Source organism: Lolium rigidum, chromosome 1 (assembly GCF_022539505.1).
Source record: "Lolium rigidum isolate FL_2022 chromosome 1, APGP_CSIRO_Lrig_0.1, whole genome shotgun sequence".
Taxonomy (NCBI): domain Eukaryota; kingdom Viridiplantae; phylum Streptophyta; class Magnoliopsida; order Poales; family Poaceae; genus Lolium; species Lolium rigidum.
This window is the reverse complement of record NC_061508.1, coordinates 72,477,312-72,495,390: the sequence shown is the minus strand read 5'-3', so window position 1 is coordinate 72,495,390 and position 18,079 is coordinate 72,477,312. Positions and strand designations below refer to the sequence as shown.

At 44.7% G+C, this 18,079-nt stretch overlaps 1 protein-coding gene across 1 annotated transcript; it reads left to right on the top strand.

Annotated features, from left to right (window-relative positions):
• Positions 1-10,207: 10,207 nt before the first annotated feature.
• Positions 10,208-13,988, top strand: LOC124647183 (serine carboxypeptidase-like 7). The gene is made up of 13 exons (XM_047187159.1): positions 10,208-10,368; positions 10,440-10,585; positions 10,692-10,891; positions 10,974-11,076; positions 11,268-11,305; positions 11,390-11,491; positions 11,643-11,726; positions 12,327-12,479; positions 12,956-13,027; positions 13,129-13,250; positions 13,464-13,577; positions 13,649-13,694; positions 13,905-13,988. The coding sequence occupies exons 1-13, from the start codon at positions 10,208-10,210 to the stop codon at positions 13,986-13,988; spliced, it is 1,425 nt and encodes a 474-aa protein (XP_047043115.1).
• Positions 13,989-18,079: the final 4,091 nt, after the last annotated feature.

The following is an 18,079-nucleotide window of genomic DNA, read 5'->3' as shown; positions in this document are numbered from 1 at the left end:
TATATTTAATGATAAAAATAAATGGGTTGGAACCAAAGCTATTCGATTTCGAGGAAAAGTGCTAACCGCACGGTTAGTCGAAAGTACTCGATCCGGGATTATCCTTGAGGAACTGGCAATGGAAAATGTTGAACTTCAAAAAAGGTTGAATGGTGTTATTGATAAATCGGATTCTGATTTAGATGAGGATGACTGAGCCTGCTGGTCCCTTTTCTGTAGTGTGTTCACTTCATTTCCATATGGGCGATATCTTGGGGTATTGCTGGGCCCACTCTGGTGCATCATGCAGCGTTTGCGGTTCTCGTTGGCTTGGTTGAGTTTTCCCTCCATCTGGATGGCTGATTCAACCAGGGCTTCAAGGTCAGCAAAAGTAATGTTGACCAGTACAATCTGCATCTCATCGTGCAGTCCGTTCAGGAATCTCTCCTTCCTCTTCTCGGTGGTGTCGGTCTCATCCGGGGCGTACCTTGACAGCGTGAGGAATCTGTCGCGGTATTCCACCACGGTCATTCTGCCCTGCTTGAGTTCCCTGAACTCGTCCCTCATTTTCTTGATCAGTCCCGGGGGCACGTGATACTTGCTGAACTTGAGCTTGAAATCTGCCTAAGTCATCATTTGCCCCGCATTCAATGCACGGGCACTCGTCCACCAGGCTCGTGCAGGTCCTGCCAAATAGTGTGTGGCAAACAGCACCTTATCATTGGCTTCCACTTTGGCAACTTCTAGATTGTTCTCCATGGTTTGGAGCCAATCATCAGCATCAAGGGGTTCTTCAGTCTTGCTGAACACCGGTGGATTGGTGTTCTGGAAGTTCTTCAGCTTGGATCCCGGGTGATCATGGTTTCCATGGCCTTGGTTGTTCTGAGCTATCTGTTGCAGTGCAGCGATATTGGCTTGCCTTTCAGCTCTTTCAGCCTCTCTATCTGCCATCATCATCTGCAACATCTGCATCATTGCATCCTGATTTGTGCTGCGAGTTGGAGGGGCCATCTGAACATTGAGATAGATCATGAGACGAGAGGGAATTTTCTATGGCTTATTTTGGGTAAAGTTCAAAAATTTAAAACTTGAGTTCTTGTCATATTGAATTTAAACACACTTTTATTCATTCAAGCAGCACTCATTACAAACTAACACACCGAATGGTTTGAAGAACCATTTCACCGTTCTACGATACAAGGGACCGATACAAACTCACACCTACTCAAGTGCTCATGTGAAACTACTCCTCATCAACATTGATCAGGAAGGAATCATCCATCCCGGCTTCCATGAACTCATAGCCATCCACATAGGGGTGGAAGGCCAGGTCTTCATCTTCTTCCACCTCATAGTCATCGTCATTGCTCACATAGGAGTATCCATCTCCCTGGATGTCTTCTCCTTCTCCTTCTCCTTCCAGGTCCTTGAGCTGGTTTTCCTGGGCTTTGACGGTCTCCTTCAGTTAGGCGATCTTGGTGCGGAGGCGAGCGATGGTGTAGTCCTTCTTCGCATTCTGGCGGCGAAGAGTCTTGCGCTCCGTGGCAAGGATCTTGATGGTCTCAGTCTGCTGTGCCAGCTGGAGGTAGGTGTGGTTGGCGTAGGCGTGGGAGTTGTCCAGCTCCATGCGAGTCTCGCACAACATGAAGTCAAGGTGCTCCACATGCTGCTTCACCTCGGGGTGAGGTGACAGATCCATCGGTGCTCCCATGGAGTCATGCCTTGCAAGATGGAAGAAGCGGGTTCCCCGAATCTGGGGCAGGTTCTGCCCACACAGACGGGCAAGTGCTTCCTGCATGGCGCGAGCTAGTCCGTCCGCCCAGTTGTTCTCCCTCAAGGAGAACTGGATCCTCTCGGACATAGGTGGCTCCAGCTTCCCTCGCAGGTCGGCGATGATGACCCACTGCAGTTGCCCTCCGGGCTGGTCGTTGACTTGACCCCCGAAGAACTCCGGGTGCGAGCGCTCGAGGTACTCAGCTAGCTCCTTCAAGTCCTTCTCGAAAACCAGGCCTCCTCCATTGCCCAACTGGTAGAACTTTGTTTGGGTGAACTGCTTCATCTGTAGAGGAATTGGATGAGTAAGTTAGAGAAGTGCAAGTGTTCAAAATTTTAGGTAGCTTTATAAGGAAGAGCATGAACTTATTGTTTTGAAAAAGACCTCAAAGGTAAGAGTGTGAATATGTTTTCATAACTCTTCACTTCATTGGTTTTGAAACTAAGTTTTTAGACGTCCATTCTAACTAGGGTCTCCTAAGGTCAAACAATGGCTCTAATACCAACTTGTCAACACCCGGATTTTTAAGTCCAGATGCCTATTATGCCATACATCGCAATCCTAGGAAGATTGTTTTTGCGAGACATAACAGTTGAATATCATAGAGTCATCATTTATCACAACACATAATCGTCTTACAAAAATAGATCACATGATCCAATACTACACAAATAGTTGATCTAATGATCAACAACACAATACGTAGCGGAAGCGAAGTAGTAGTGGACTATCTATTCCACATGCAACGCTTGACGTTAGAAGATGCTCCTAGTTATCGTAGACGTCCTGTTGTCCGTCGTCTTGATACTGTTGCTCCTCTTCATAGTCTGGCATTTGAATAGCCAGGGACACAGCCATGAGTACTTTAAAGTAGTCGCAAACTAATACTAATGTAAGTACTTATCAATTTTAGTAAGGGGGTACTAAGCTCTAGGTTTATTTGCATAAAGCCAAGTTTAGTTCATAAACATTTAGTAAAGACTCTTCATTTGCTAACTAACTCAAGTGGGAACATTAGTGTCATTCCCACAACTCAGTTGTGATTCAAGTCAAGTCACCTTTCAATTCATCATTCCTTTTTAAGAAGAAGATCTGACAACGGAACAGTATGGCCTTTCCAATCATCCGTAACCGTGGACACGGCTATTCGAATAGGTTTAACACTCCGCAGAGGTTGTACTCTTGTGCCACAACTTTTGATTACATCCGTCAGGGGTAACCCTGAATCATCGTAACTCAGTACGCGGTTCATCAACCATAACCTTTCACTTATATACCCTAGTATAGGCACCTCTCCCCATGAGCTTGGCCTCCCAGTGAAGACAAACCGTCAACCTGGGAACTGCACAGGGCTTGGGTCTGACATTCACCTCATATTCAGTCATTTCACTTTCAACGGAGGCAGCCTCGGCATAACCCCTATGATGCTTGTTTAGAGGGAACCCATACTAAAATACATAAACTTCTAGTTAAGCCCTACCCATAATCAGGTATTGTGGGGGTACTTGTATAATTGGAATGGTATCGCATCCGAACCCAATCATCAGTTTTCGTCAAAATTCACCAATTCATTCAGGTCACATTCACCTTCAAAATCTTTCAAAGTCATTTCATTTCACATGTTCCCATCTAGAGCAGTCAATTTTATTTGCTTAGCACTAGTAACTAATCATGAGGGGTGGTGTCTAGCTTTGATTGCTCTAGGCTAAAATTTGATGCTCTTGTTCTATTCTAGACCAAGTGAATCATGAATCAAAAAGTAAACTTTGATAAACAATAAGCAAAATAATTGAAGGGTAAAAGCATGGGATAGGATCATTAAGCATAAATTAACATGTAATGGTGCCTTGCTCTTGTAGAGCTTTGCATTAGGGTGGCTTGCAAGAATATTAGCTTGCCTTGAGTGGGGTAGTGATCAAAGTTCTCTTCTTCTTCCTGAGAGTAGACCTCCTCCTCCTGGTACTCCTCGGTACTAGCGTCTGTACACGAATACGAGGTATACAATCACCACTCAATCTTAAATGCTAGACTAAACACACCAAAGGTTCACACAAATTATGCTAGCATCACATCCTTATTAGCATGGTGATTGACTTTGTTTTCTTTTGAAGAAAAATAATTTCCTCTCATTACAAATATGGCTTAGGATTTCTATTTATGTTTTTGGAGAAATAATTTCCTCTCATTGAATCTTATTAAGATTTAATATCCTCAAATAATAATAAGGTAAGAATATATGTTGACCAAGATCAACACTTCATATTTATTATTTGGAAGAATGATTTAAATGAGGTGCTACACCTCATGCAATTTAATACTAGCCTAGTAATGATTTAATATCACTAAGTAATAAAATATGAGGTTCATTAGACCAAGGTCATTACCTCTTATTGAACTACTTAGGACCCTGATTTAAATGAGAGAGTAACTCTCATACTATTTAAATAAAATAATTGAGATAATTTAAATGGACTAGAAATGGCCACATAGCCATCATTTTGCTCTAGCCCATGATCATAGTAAACAACTATGCCATATTTTTACATAATCATGTAGAGTATTTGAAATGTGATTTATGAGAGTTGGAATCAACTCAAAATCATTTATGGTTAATTTTTAATAAATGTTTGAAGTTTGAAAAGGCCATGCCTTGTTATTTTTACTATTTGAATTCTACAATGAATCTAAAGATGAGACCAGTGTGGTTGTTTAGATAATTTCATAAGCTTTCCAAATATATAAAATTTGTCAAATTTGGTTCAGTGGATTTCATTCTATTTAATTTTTAAAATGGTTCCAGTATTGAATTTGAATTGAAACAGAAAATCTACATTTGAAATTTTGGGCCTGGCGGGAAAGCTTAACGGGCCACATGGGCAAAAAACCAACGGGCCAGCCCAGCAGCGTGGCTCTCACGCGTGGGCTGCCTGACAAGGTGGGCTCCACCTGTCATCGACTATTTAAATGCGAAACGGTATGGGTGAGCATGAGACGTTGGATTAGAAAAGGATCTAACGGTTGTGGATCATCGTCGTCTCCGACGAGATCCCGCGCTACTGGCGGCGAGGCTTGGGGGTTGGAGAGCCTACCGGTGCTCCGGCGACCGTCGGCGAGGTGCACCGCGACGTTGGCGTGGACGACGAGGCTCCTGGTACCGGCGGCGTCCCTCGAGGAGGCTCCAATCGACGGCGATGATCTGCGGGTACTGGCGGGCTCCGGCGGCAAATTGGCGCTGCTCCGGCGAGGATGTGGCTCGGGCTTTGGTCGAGGAGAAGCAGGGATAGGAGGAGAAGCGATGGGTGTGAAGAATGGAGGCGCGGGAGGCTGCTATTTATAGCGGGGATGAGGTGCTGCGGTGGTGTGCTCGGGTCGCTCATGGCGTGGCCGTTCTGGTCCGCGAAGAGACGAGAAGAGGACGGCGTGAGATGGCCAGCATCATGGCGATGCTCAACGGCTAGCTGGCGCAGAGAAAAGGTGAGGTGATCGCTCGGGATCATGTCAAACCTGCCACGGTACTGGCGGCGTAAAGTGGAAGAGGACGACGGCGACGGTGCCTCCGCGTGCATTCGAGCATGTCTACGGGCTAGCTGGTGTGGTGTTGTCGCTCAGTGCAGAGGGAGAAGAGTAGGGGAGGACGGAGGAGACGGGTCGGGCTGCCGCTCTGGCGCGTCCAGGGCGTGGTGATCACGCCGGCTGGCATGCCTGGGCGTTCTGGGCGCGTGCTGGCACGGCCAATGCCAGCCTCTCTCGTGCCAGGGCCGTGCACGGTGATGATCAGGGTGGCCAGGAGATTCTGCTAGGCACAAAGAAAGTGAGAGGGAGAGGCAGGGGTGATGAATGGCATGAGGGTCGGCATGTGCACGGCATGGTGATGGCATTGTCCTCTCTTGGCTTTAAACAGCAAAGGCCTGTACTTGGTTTGATGCAGGAGATGCAGAGGATCAATGATCATCACAAAACAAAAGTGGTTTAGGCAAAAATCCAGTGAGTAATAGAGTGTGTGAGTAAAGCAAAATCATGCCTGCCAAGTGTTTGACATAATGGCCGCATGAAGATTTTTTTTGAAATTTGCAAATCTTTTTGGTGGAGTTGATTTGAATAATGTTTGGAGTAGAATGATGGCGGTGGTGTGCAAAATGGTGTTAGTTTGCAAAAATTCAAAATGGGTATGATCTACACTTTGTTTCAATGTTGCCACTTGTCACCTTTATATTGAGCAATAGAGGCAGAGTCAACTATGGTGGTCAACACAAAAAGTGTTCATCTTGATATGGTCTTGGATGAGGTGGAAATAATGGAGAAGGTTTAGTTTAAGAATCTCCTAATCCAGGGGCTCAAAGTGGGTAACATTTTATTTTTGGCAGATTTGACCATTATCATATGTGGTTGGAATTTGAAATTTCCTTTGCTTTGATTTGTGTTTATTTGATGCAAAAGTGTTTTTATTGATATACTTATGTTTCCCAAGCATTGGCACAAGCCATGGTGGCCTTGGTTGATGATTTGCAAAAATGGCCATAAGTGTATGTGGGTGATATTGGTATTTTTCCATTTCCTTTATTTCTCTCTTTTTGGGGTTCTATGATCATGTACTAGGGTTTAAGCACATTTGATAAACACACCAACACTCATCATGGCAATTGCACAAAAGAATGCATGCATACTATGTATAGCACTATATGCAAATAAAAGTTTTTGTTATTTCTAAATTTTGAGCATTTGAATTCTTTGTCTTTATTGAATTGAAAACTTGGGATGTTACAGCAGTCGGGGCAGCCGCCGCAGGCCCCCGCCCACCCGGATCAGGCGGCGATCCTCGCATCGCTGAAGGCGCAACGATACCAACGGTTGAAGGAGGAGAGTGACGAGTTCATCAACGACGCGAACCTCCAGCACGGCCTCAAGATCTCGCGCCTGCGAGCGGCCACGGAGGAGGCGGGACGCCGCCTCATGGAGGCGGAGCGACAGAAGCTCGCAGAGCTCAACGCTCATCGCCACTACGAGGCGTTCGCCCGCCAGATGGCGAGGCGCGCCGAGATCCAAGCTTCTCGGGAAAGGATGGAAGCACGGGGACAGCGCCGCCGACAAGCCCCTGCGACGACGGCCGCCATGCTCCACCGCCAGATGCGCGAAGCAAGGGAGGAGAAGCGGGCACGGACGCATGCGGCAATGGCGAAGAACGACGACGAGGCACGGCCGTCGAGCGGCCCAACCGAAGGCCAATACATAGGATTAAGTTTAAGTTTAAATTCGAGCTACCTTTGTATGAACTTCGTATGAATTTCCTGTGAATTTCAGTTTTTAAATATTATTTTAAATTTCAAAATCTATCGGGGCCGCCTGTTTGGGGGCGCCGGTGTGGGAGCAGCGTCCCCAAATAGAGGATGCAGTGCCGGCGCCCCCCAAACGGAGGTGCCGATGCCCCTACCGACGCCTATTTGGGGGCTACCGGTGAAGATGCTCTTATACTTTGCGTTTTAGCAAGTTTAGAGTCATACACTTTATATACTACCTCCGTCTAGAAATAGAAGTCTTAGTTTTATCAAGATACAAATATATCTAGGCATATTTTAGTTATACATACATTGATATCTAGAAAAACTGAGACATCTAATTTTAAATTTTAGAGAGTTGTTAGCATAAAACCACCATATTCCAGGCTAAATGTCGATTTTGGTTCCACTTTACATTTCAGGAGCAAAAAACTACCACATTTTGCTGAGGTTTTCTCAAAAAAAACACTACTGGATCTAAATTCGAATTGACACGCGTTCTGACAGGTTGGGCCCACAGTTAGGGTGATGTGGCATAACTGTGATTGACCGGGATGGGCTCTTTTGAAAAACTCTTTTCCTCTTCCCCATACCCATCTGACGTCACTGCCCTGGCCTGGCACCACCGCTGCCATCGGACGCCCCCGCCGCAGACGGCACCGGACGGCCTCGCCCGCGTTGGCCATCCTAATGGCGATGTCGTGGGTGCTGTCTCTCAGCTGTACGGCGTGGCGGATGCCTTCGTTGAGCCGCCCTGTCTCCGAGCAAGAAGGCGTACGACGTGGCGGATGTCGTTGTCGCGCCGCCCCCGTCTCCGAGCAAGAATATGTACGTCGTGGCGGACTCAGTCCTCGCGTTGCCCCCGTCCCCGAGCAAGAAGGCACATGCCTTCGAGAGCGGCATGTCTGGAAGCATCAGAAGCCGCACCGGGAGAGGAGGACATGGTGTTCGCCCGCACGCACGAGTGGAGCAACATGACGATGGCATGGGAGTGAGGCTGGTGTGCCTGGTGGAAGCGGTGGTGCCAGAGGCAGGGTCCCAGATTGGCGTCGGCCTCAAGGCCGGCGAGATCGACGGTCGAAGCATGGTCACAACGGCGGCCAGGCCCTCGGTCTTGGTGCGACGGCGGGGAGTGGGAACAGATGGCCATGGCGAGGCAGCGGGGAGGTGGGATGTCGAGGGGAGGAGGGCCGGCGGCCTGCCTTGCCGGAGTTTGGTGGTGGCGGTGTGAACGTGTGCCAGTGTGCCGGAGGAAGTCAACGGGGGAGGCAGTGCCTCTTCAGATTGTTTTTTTTTTTGCCGTTATCAACTGTAGTCCGCCACGGCATCCTGGCTAGTGGGTTTAACTCTTTTTTTCAAAACACGTCAAAAATTATAACCTTTGTAACATATGTGCTCCTGTCCATTTTAGTCATGCCACGTCTGCACTGTAGGTAGGTCATTGTCGCTAGATTCACTGTCAATTCGCGTTTAGAACCAGTTTAGTGTTTTTTTTCGAAAATCTTGGCAAAATGTGATATTTTTTTGCTCCTGAAACAGAAAGTGGTACCAAAATTAAAATTTAGCCTGTAATGTGGTGGTTCTATGCTAACGATGAAGAGAGTAGTTGTTTCTCTCGCGATGGGCGACCCCGCCGGAGGAAGGCAGCTGTGGGGTGCCCCTTTTTAAAACCATTTTTGGCCTCTGATCCCTGCGTTTGATCTGAATTATTTTGGGGAGTCCTCCTTGGCAGCTGCCCCGTTGGACACAGGTCACACAGCTCTAGAGTTGCCTCATGATCTGGCGTCCGTCGTCATCGTTATCGTGATCTAGGCAGTGCTGACCTCCCGATCTATCAGGTTACGTTGCCGGCCTCACGATCTGACCGCCATCGTCGTCAGCCAATCGATCTAGGTGCAACTGTCCTACCAATCTGGTAGGTAGCCAGCCTGCCGATCTGGACGTACGTTCTTGCCGTGGATCAGCAGCGTCAAGGCAGGAAGCAGTTAGCAGTCCACGTCTTGTACATGGCCAAGCCAAGGCATGTGTGCACGGGCTGGATGCACGTCGCTCCTCCTGTAGCCTAGGCTGAGCACATGGCCAAGCCAAGGCAAGAAGTAGCCCACGTCTTGTACATGGCCAAGCCAGCACGTGCACCCGGGGCCTAGGCTGAGCACATGTGCGCGGACGCCGTCAAAGCGAACAGCTTCAACTTCGGCCAGCACGCGCACTGCAAACCGCCATGGAAGCGAGTGTGCGTGCTTGGATCTTGGGGCATGGGGCGACGTCGGTGGTAGATAGCGCAATGGGCTCGTTCGCATGCTCTGTTTTCGGGGTGAAAACCCTTATAGGATCGATGACCTTATATGTGGTTCTATATGGTAATTGGTGCTTTCTAGTCGTTTTCTTGTTAAAGGTAGGTACTACTTGAAGATTGGACCTCCTCTGGGCTGAAAATCCAGAATTTGACCATGTTGGTTGGACCGGACGACGGTGGTGTTTGTCCACTGGTGGTACTTTTGCTGTTGCGAGTTTCCAATTACTTCGATGGGGTTTTGTATTAAATTTTTCTTCTTCTTTTATTCACTCGGCTGTGTGCGTTTTTGATGTGTAGACTTGATTCAGATGTTGAGTTGTTGTAGATACCGGGTGCATTTATTATCATCTTGGTATTAATAAAAATCTACTTTTTATAGGTTCACATAGCTCTCTATTAGGTTGATGGTGTGGTCCTTTCGAAGCAGCCCGAACATATAAATTCTTGGTGCAGTTGACTAATATTTTATTCACAACCGGAAGAAGGCGTGTGGTGCTTAGTGCGTCAGTGAGAGCCTTGGGTACTAGTTAATTTTTTTTTGTCAAACATGAATGCATATTCATATGGATATCAAGCGTCTTAACTAGATGCAATGCATAGTACTCCATCCGTTACATGAAAGCTGTCTTAGATTTGTCAAAAAATAGATATATCTCAATACTATCTAGTACGTCAAATTTAAGACAAAGTTTCATAAGACATGTATGATTCTAGAACTATAACGCATAATTTTATATAGTAGTTCATAGTATTTGATTTATAAAATTTTAATATAAAATTGTGCACAAAGTCTATTTGATATTGTTTTCTAATCCGGTATTGCCATCCTTGTACTAGTCCAGCTGCTGGAAAGATATAAATGCTCCATTGTGAATCCCTGGACGCATGGGGAAAGCAAGCATGGAGGCGCAGATGCAAGTGTCTCGCCCCCTACGGCTAGTTTTTTTCCTCCTGTGCTTTTTCTCTCCTCGCCGTCCCACGGAGGCGATGCTGGTCCAAAGCCTGCCTGGCTTCGACGGCGCGCTCCCCTTCCACCTCGAGACTGGGTATGTATATATGTATGGATGGTCTAACCATGATAAATGGACTAATTCCATCGGCTCATCCATGTTGGCAGGTACGTGACGGTGGACGAGGAGAACGGTGCAGAGCTTTTCTACTACTTCATCGAGTCGGAGGGTGACCCAGGGCGCGACCCGGTGCTCCTCTGGCTCACCGGCGGCGACCGATGCTCCGCGCTCAGTGCACTCATGTTTGAGATAGGTCAGAAGTTTGTGAAATCTACACGCCATAATATTTGTTAGCCAATCGCAACATCTTTGCTTGCAGACGCTGTCACATGTACAACCTAATACAATTCAGTCTGCAGGACCGTTGAAATTCATCATCGAACCCTACGACGGGACTGTACCACGACTACGGTACCATCCCTACTCCTGGACAAAGGCTGCGAGTATTGTGTTTGTTGATTCGCCGGTTGGCGCCGGTTTTTCTTTCTCCCGGAACCCGAAGGGCTACAACGTCGGAGATGTCTCTTCGTCGCTGCAGCTCATAACGTTTCTCACCAAGGTACATCGAACTTTTTTTTTGGGTACGTAGTAGAGGGCACAGTTCTGATCTATACTGTTTCCGTGTTCATCTTTTGGAGCAGTGGTTCACGGAGCATCCAGGTTACATCGCAAATCCTCTATATGTTGGAGGAGACTCGCGTGCGGGAATGCTGGCTCCTGTTGTCGCCCAGATGATCTCAGAAGGTGGATTCTTATTTGCTACTCCGTCTGTTCCATAGTTTTTGTTGCTGATTTGAATGTATATCTATTAACAAAATATGTTTATATACATCCAAACTTACAACAACAATTATGGAATGGAGGGAGTACATTTATTGACACGTTTAAGGTGCTATGAACATATATTCAAACTTTAAATACCCTGCTATTTTCAGGCATTGAAGCTCGAATGACACCGACGGTAAATCTGAAGGTACCCAATTCATACGCAGATATGCTACAAACAACTTAACTGCGAAAACCTCAATCTGATCTGCTACGATAAAAATACGGTTAGGGCTATCTGGTGGGTAATCCGAGTACAGGTGAAGTCATTGATTATAACTCGAGAGTGCCATATCTGCATGGAGTCGGAGTAATTTCAGATCAGCTATACGAGGTGATTACTTAGACACAAGTTGCGCACTGTTCTTGCTCAGTTGCCTACTGACCTGCAATTAGCTGCTTTCTGTATAAAGGTTTGCCCTTATGACTTGCCTTAATTCAATGTCCATCTGCTTGCATGTGACGATGTGGATGCTCTTTATAAGTCGATATTGGAGCACTGCCCAGGGGAAGATATTATAAGCCCCAAGAATGCACTTTGCGCGCAAGATTTGGACAAGTTCAACGGTGTAAGGATTAAAACTACTTCGGTCATCATGTATGTATAAAGTCAATGTCGACCTAGGAAGCACGAATACTTGGATACGTATCCGATACGTGATACAGGGATACCATGATACGTCAATTTTTCAGAAACCCAGATACAACGATACGTTGGTATATAACTATATATACAAAAAATAATGATTTTCACAGGAGTAATACCAGTTCACAAATAAAAACAACTAATATTATTCTCTATAAGGTGATAAAAACATGGAGTGCAACTTCATTTCGAAGTTGTCGATGAGGAGAATCTGTCACGCTTGGACATATTATTATGCCCTATTTGATATCCTGAACGTATCGTTGAGGTATCCCACGCGTCTCACTATTTTTTTCCTTTTTTAATTGAAAAATTGGGCGATATATATGTGATATGTATTGGCCGTATCCGGGCAGTATTCGATACTGATACGCCGGAAAACTTCCGTATCCGTGCTGCCTCGACATTGTTTCCCTGTTTCAAATATGTCGTTCTCTAGTGGGCCGCTTGAATAATTCAGTTTATGCTATATAATTTTGACTTACTTTTTAATATTCCATATTACTACCGTGTTTCCCCACAGCTATATGATCAAATTAACGCGGCACACATTTTGTACAAAAACTGCGATCATTTGTCTTCTAGACCAATTGACGAGGCCACAGAAAGAAAGATCCTAAAGGAGGAAACTAGAGTACTCAAACATCCACCACCTCTCCTTCCAATGGATTGCCAAGTAAGTTATCCGCAATTTACTCCATTGATGAAAAACTGAAGTCGTCATGCGACAGCAAGAAGATTTTTGTCACTAAAAAATGATGGTCCATCAGTTACTCTCTGCTGTTTTTTTTTTTCATTGAGAATTTCTACCATTCCCTTATCTTTTCCTTTTCTATCGTATTGTTCTTCCACATGCTTTCTCTGTTTCCATTTGTAGGAAATATTATGTTTTGTTATTTAATACAAGAATTTGAGCAAGAATTACTTGTTTAATACTAGTATGTGTTTTTTTTAAAACTTATTAGCAATGGTGAGCTTGTATCATGTGAAAACCTTCTCTTAATGAAACATAATACACCCTACATTGCATGGAAGTATGGAGTAGAAAAATAGAGAATGCCTAGTATCTTTAGAAGTCTTATGTACACATATGTTCTAATATCACCATGAGTTGTTTCTAAATCATGTTATACATATTTTTTCTATCTACAGGACTATGGTATGTACTTGTTATATTATTGGACAAACAATAACATCACTAGGAAAGCCCTTGGCATCAAGAAGGTAAATTAACAGAATAATCCTTGATAAACTTTTTCATAGCGCTATTTAAAACCAATGTATAATCATGCTCTTATATATATCTCTATACGCCATGAACTCAGGCAAGCAAGGACGAATGGGTGAGGTGCCACGAAAATGATCTACCTTATTCTACAGACATCATGAGTAGCATAAAGTACCATCGTAATATGACATCAAAAGGGTATTATGCCTTGGTATACAGGTAAAAAACTATTAAGGTCAAAAGATTATCTGACATACAAATTGTGCACTTTATGATTGGCAATGTGTTTTATATTTCCACAAACAACAATTTTGCAAAACATTACTGCAATAACTATTTAAGCAATAGGATAGGTTATGCTCTCATGTCCATATCAATCTATGAAGTTGCATATTTATGTTATCCAACCTTATATCTATCTTCCTTGCACAGTGGAGACCATGATGCTCTAATACCATTTCTGGGTACACAATCATGGATACGATCACTCAACTTTCCCATTAAGGATGAATGGAGGGCTTGGCATCTAGATGGACAGTCCGCAGGGTAATAATTTGTTTATGATACACGTGCTTTGAATAATTCAACTCACGATTTGAAATATAATGTTTACGCAGATTCACCCAAACATACACAAATAACCTGACGTTCACTACTATAAAGGTAACCCATATCTATCTCTACCATCATTTATTAGATAGCTAAAGTTTTAATATTTACAAAACTATGTCCACATGAAAGCCGTGATTTTCACAAACCAATAAGTTGTACACTTCTCGATTAACAAGTGACAACAAAAAGTTATATATCTGATAGAATATATATTTGCAAGTAGTAGCTATAGTAAACTAACACCACTCAATTTAAATATAGGGCGGTGGGCATACTGCGCCAGAGTACCAACCAGAAAGATGCCTCGCTATGTTTAGTCGTTGGATTTCTGGTAAGCCGCTTTGAGTAATGTGTTCAGTTATTATACAATGTAGTGAGGGTAGCACCTGAGTGTATGATGATGATACTCGAATGTGTCTGAATGTTCTATTAGTAGGTACCCAAAAGTATGAGGGAAGTACACATTTATGTGAGTGTGAGAGATATTTTTGTTACTTTAAATAGTTTGATGTTGTATCTTATCTTATACTACTGTATACTAAGCAAGATTGCCTTTTTCTTTTGCTGCACTTGTCCATTTTTATAACATCTTGCTAGTAATCTTCAAAAATATATTGATGGGATTCGTAGCATAGAAAACAAAAATTTTCCTACCGCAAGAACGAAAACCAAGCCAAGATCTAATCTAGTAGACGGTAGCAACGAGGAGATGATGAGACTAACCCTCGAAGATTCGCAAACCTTAACGAGATTAGATCTCGGGGTGGATGTAGACGATCACTTGCCGCTTGCAAAAGCGCGTAGAAGATCTTGATCTCGACGGTGCCACAATCGGGCAGCACCTCCGTACTCGGTCACACGTTCGGTGTTGATGAAGATGACGTCCTTCTCCCCGTTCCAGCGGGTAGCGGAAGTAGTAGATCCTCCTCGGAATCCCGGCAGCACGACGGCGTGGTGGCGGTGGTGGCGGAGAACTCCGGCAGGGCTTCGCCTAAGCGTATGCGGGAGCTATGGTGGAGGAGGAGGCGGCTAGGGTTGGGGAGGCGGCTAGGGTTAGGTGCCGGCTATGGGGGCGGCCAGCTGTGGTGCTTTGGTTGGCCGGCCACCTCCCCTATGCCCCTCATTATATAGGTGGAAGCCCCCAAGAGTTGGATCCCAAGTTTTCGAATAAGACCCCAAAAGAAAACCTACCTTAGGTGGGAAACCTACCCAAGGAGGGAGTCCTACTCAAGGTGGGACTCCCACCTTTCCTTGGTGGGGGGGTTGGCCGGCCACCCTTGGTGGAGTCCACCTGGGACTCCCCCCCTAGGGTTTGGCCGGCCATGGGTGTGGAGTCCGGGACTCCACCTTCCATAGTGCCTTTCTTCCGGACTTTTCTACAACCTTCTAGAACCTTCCATAAATGCACCGGATCATTTCCAAACTTGGAATATGACTTCCTATATATGAATCTTATTCTCCGGACCATTCCGGAACTCCTCGTGATGTCCTGGATCCCATCCGAGACTCCGAACAAAACTTCGAACTCCATTTCCAGATTCCATATCTACTCAAACGACATCAAACCTTAAGTGTGTCACCCTACGGTTCGCGAACTATGCAGACATGGTTGAGACTTCTCTCCGACCAATAACCAATAGCGGGATCTGGAGATCCATAATGGCTCCCACATATTCAACGATGACTTAGTGATCGAATGAACCATTTACATACGATACCGATTCCCTTTGTATCGCGATATATTACTTGTCCGAGGTTTGATCATCGGTATCACGATACCTTGTTCAACCTCGTCTCCTGACAAGTACTCTTTACTCGTACCGTGGTATGTGGTCTCTTATGAACCATTCATATGCTTGCAAGCTAATTAGACGACATTCCACCGAGAGGGCCCGAGTATATCTATCCGTCATCGGGATGGACAAATCCCACTGTTGATCCATATGCCTCAAGCTCATACTTTCCGGATACCTAATCCCACCTTTATAACCACCCATTTACGCAGGTGGCGTTTGATGTAATCAAAGTACCCTTCCGGCATAACTGATTTATATGATCTCATGGTCGAAAGGACTTGGTAACTATGTATCGAAAGCTTATAGCAAATGAACTTAATGACGTGATCTTATGCTACGCTTAATTGGGTGTGTCCATTACATCATTCACATAATGATATAACCTTGTTATTAATAACATCCAATGTTCATGATCACGAAACGATGATCATCTATTAATCAACAAGCTAGTTATACAAGAGGCTTACTAGGGACTTCTTGTTGTTTACATAACACACATGTATCAATGTTTCGGCTAATACAATTATAGCATGGTATATAAACTTTTATCATAAACACAAAGATATATAATAACCAATTTATTATTGCCTCCTGGGCATATCTCCAACAGTCTCCCACTTGCACTAGAGTCAATAATCTATATTACATTGTAAGGTACCTAACACCCATGGCATTCTGGTGTTGGTCATGCTTTGCCCTAGGGAGAGCTTTAGTCAATGGATCTGCTACATTCAGATCAGTGTGTACTTTGCAAATCTTTACTTCTCCATCTTCGATGTACTCGCGAATCGAATGAAAACGCAACTTGATATGCTTTAGCTTCTTGTGTGACCTTGGTTCTTGTGCATTGGCGATGGCACCCATGTTGTCACAATAAATGACTAGTGGGTCCAATGCACTAGGAACCACACCGAGCTCAACAATGAACCTCTTCATCCATACCGCTTCCGATGAAGCCTCCGAAGCCGCTATGTATTCCGATTCTGTTGAAGACTTCGCCACCGTGCACTGTTTGGAGCTGCACCAGCTTACCGCAGCACCATTCAATATAAACAAATACCCAGACTGAGACTTAGAGTCATCAGGATCAGTGTTCCAACTTGCATCGGTGTAACTTGTTACAATGAGCTATTGGTCACCGCCATAACAAAGAAACATATCCTTAGTTCTTTTCAAGTACTTCAGGATATTCTTGACCGCTGTCCAGTGTTCCATTCCTGGATCACTTTGATATCTTCTAGTCAAACTAACAGCATGTGCTATATCCGGTCTAGTACATAGCATGGCATACATGATAGAGCCTCATCGCCGAGGCATAGGGGATCCGATTCATCCTCTCTCTTTCTTCGCCATAGCTGGACCTTGAGTCTTGCTCAAGACCTTACTCGGCAACATCGGTAAGAATCCTTTCTTACTTTCATCCATTCTAAACTTCTTTAGAATCTTGTCCAGTATGTACTCCGTGAAAGCCCTATTAGGCGTCTTGATCTATCTCGATAAATCTTGATTCCTAAAATGTACGCTGCTTCACCAAGGTCCTTCATTGAAAAACACTTATTCAAATAACCTTTTACACTGCTTAATAGTTCTATATCATTCCCAATCAACAATATGTCATCTACATATAATATCGGGAATGCTACGAGCTCCCACTCACTTTCTTGTAAATACGGGCCTCTCCATGGCACTTGTATAAACCCGAAGTCTTTGATCACCTTATCAAAGCGTCGGTTCCAACTCTGGATGCTTGCTTCGAGTCCATAAATGGAACGCTGAAGTTTGCATACCATGTCGGCATTTTTAGGATCGACAAAACCTTTGGGTTGTACCATATACAACTCTTCCTCAATGTCACTATTAAGGAACGCCGTTTTGACATCCATCTCGCAAATCTCATAATCGAAAAATGCAGCTATTGCTAACAAAATCCTCACGGACTTTAGCTTCGCTACGTGTGAGAAAGTCTCATCGTAGTCAACACCTTGAATTTGTCGGAAACCCTTTGCGACAAGTCGAGCTTTATAGACGAGTAACATTACCGTCAGCATCTGTTTTTCTCTAGAAGATCCATTTATTCTCAACAGCCTTGCGGCTATCAGGTAGATCTACCAAAGTCCATACTTTGTTATCATACATGGATCCCATTTCGGATTTCATGGCTTCTTGCCATTTGTTGGAATCTGGGCTCATCATCGCTTCTTCATATGTTGCAGGGTCCTCATCATTGTTGTCCACAATCATGAGATTTAGACAAGGATCATACCAATCAGGAGTGGTACGTTCTCTTGTCGACCTGCGAGGTTCGAGTAGCTACCTCGCTCGAAGTTTCATGATCATTATCATTAGCTTCCTCTGTTACCGGTGCGGGCGGCACAGGAACATCTTCCGGTACTGCGCTACTCTGATCAACGAGAGAAGGTTCAATAACCTCGTCGAGTTCTACTTTTCTTCCAGTCACTTCTTTAGTGAGAAACTCTTTCTCAAGAAAGGTTCCGTTCTTAGCAACAAAGATTTTGCCTTTGGATCTGTGATAGAAAGTATACCCTATAGTTTCCTTAGGGTATCCTATGAAGACGCATTTCTCCGCTTTGGGTTCTAGCTTGTCCGGTTGTAACCCTTTTACATAGGCTTCGCAACCCC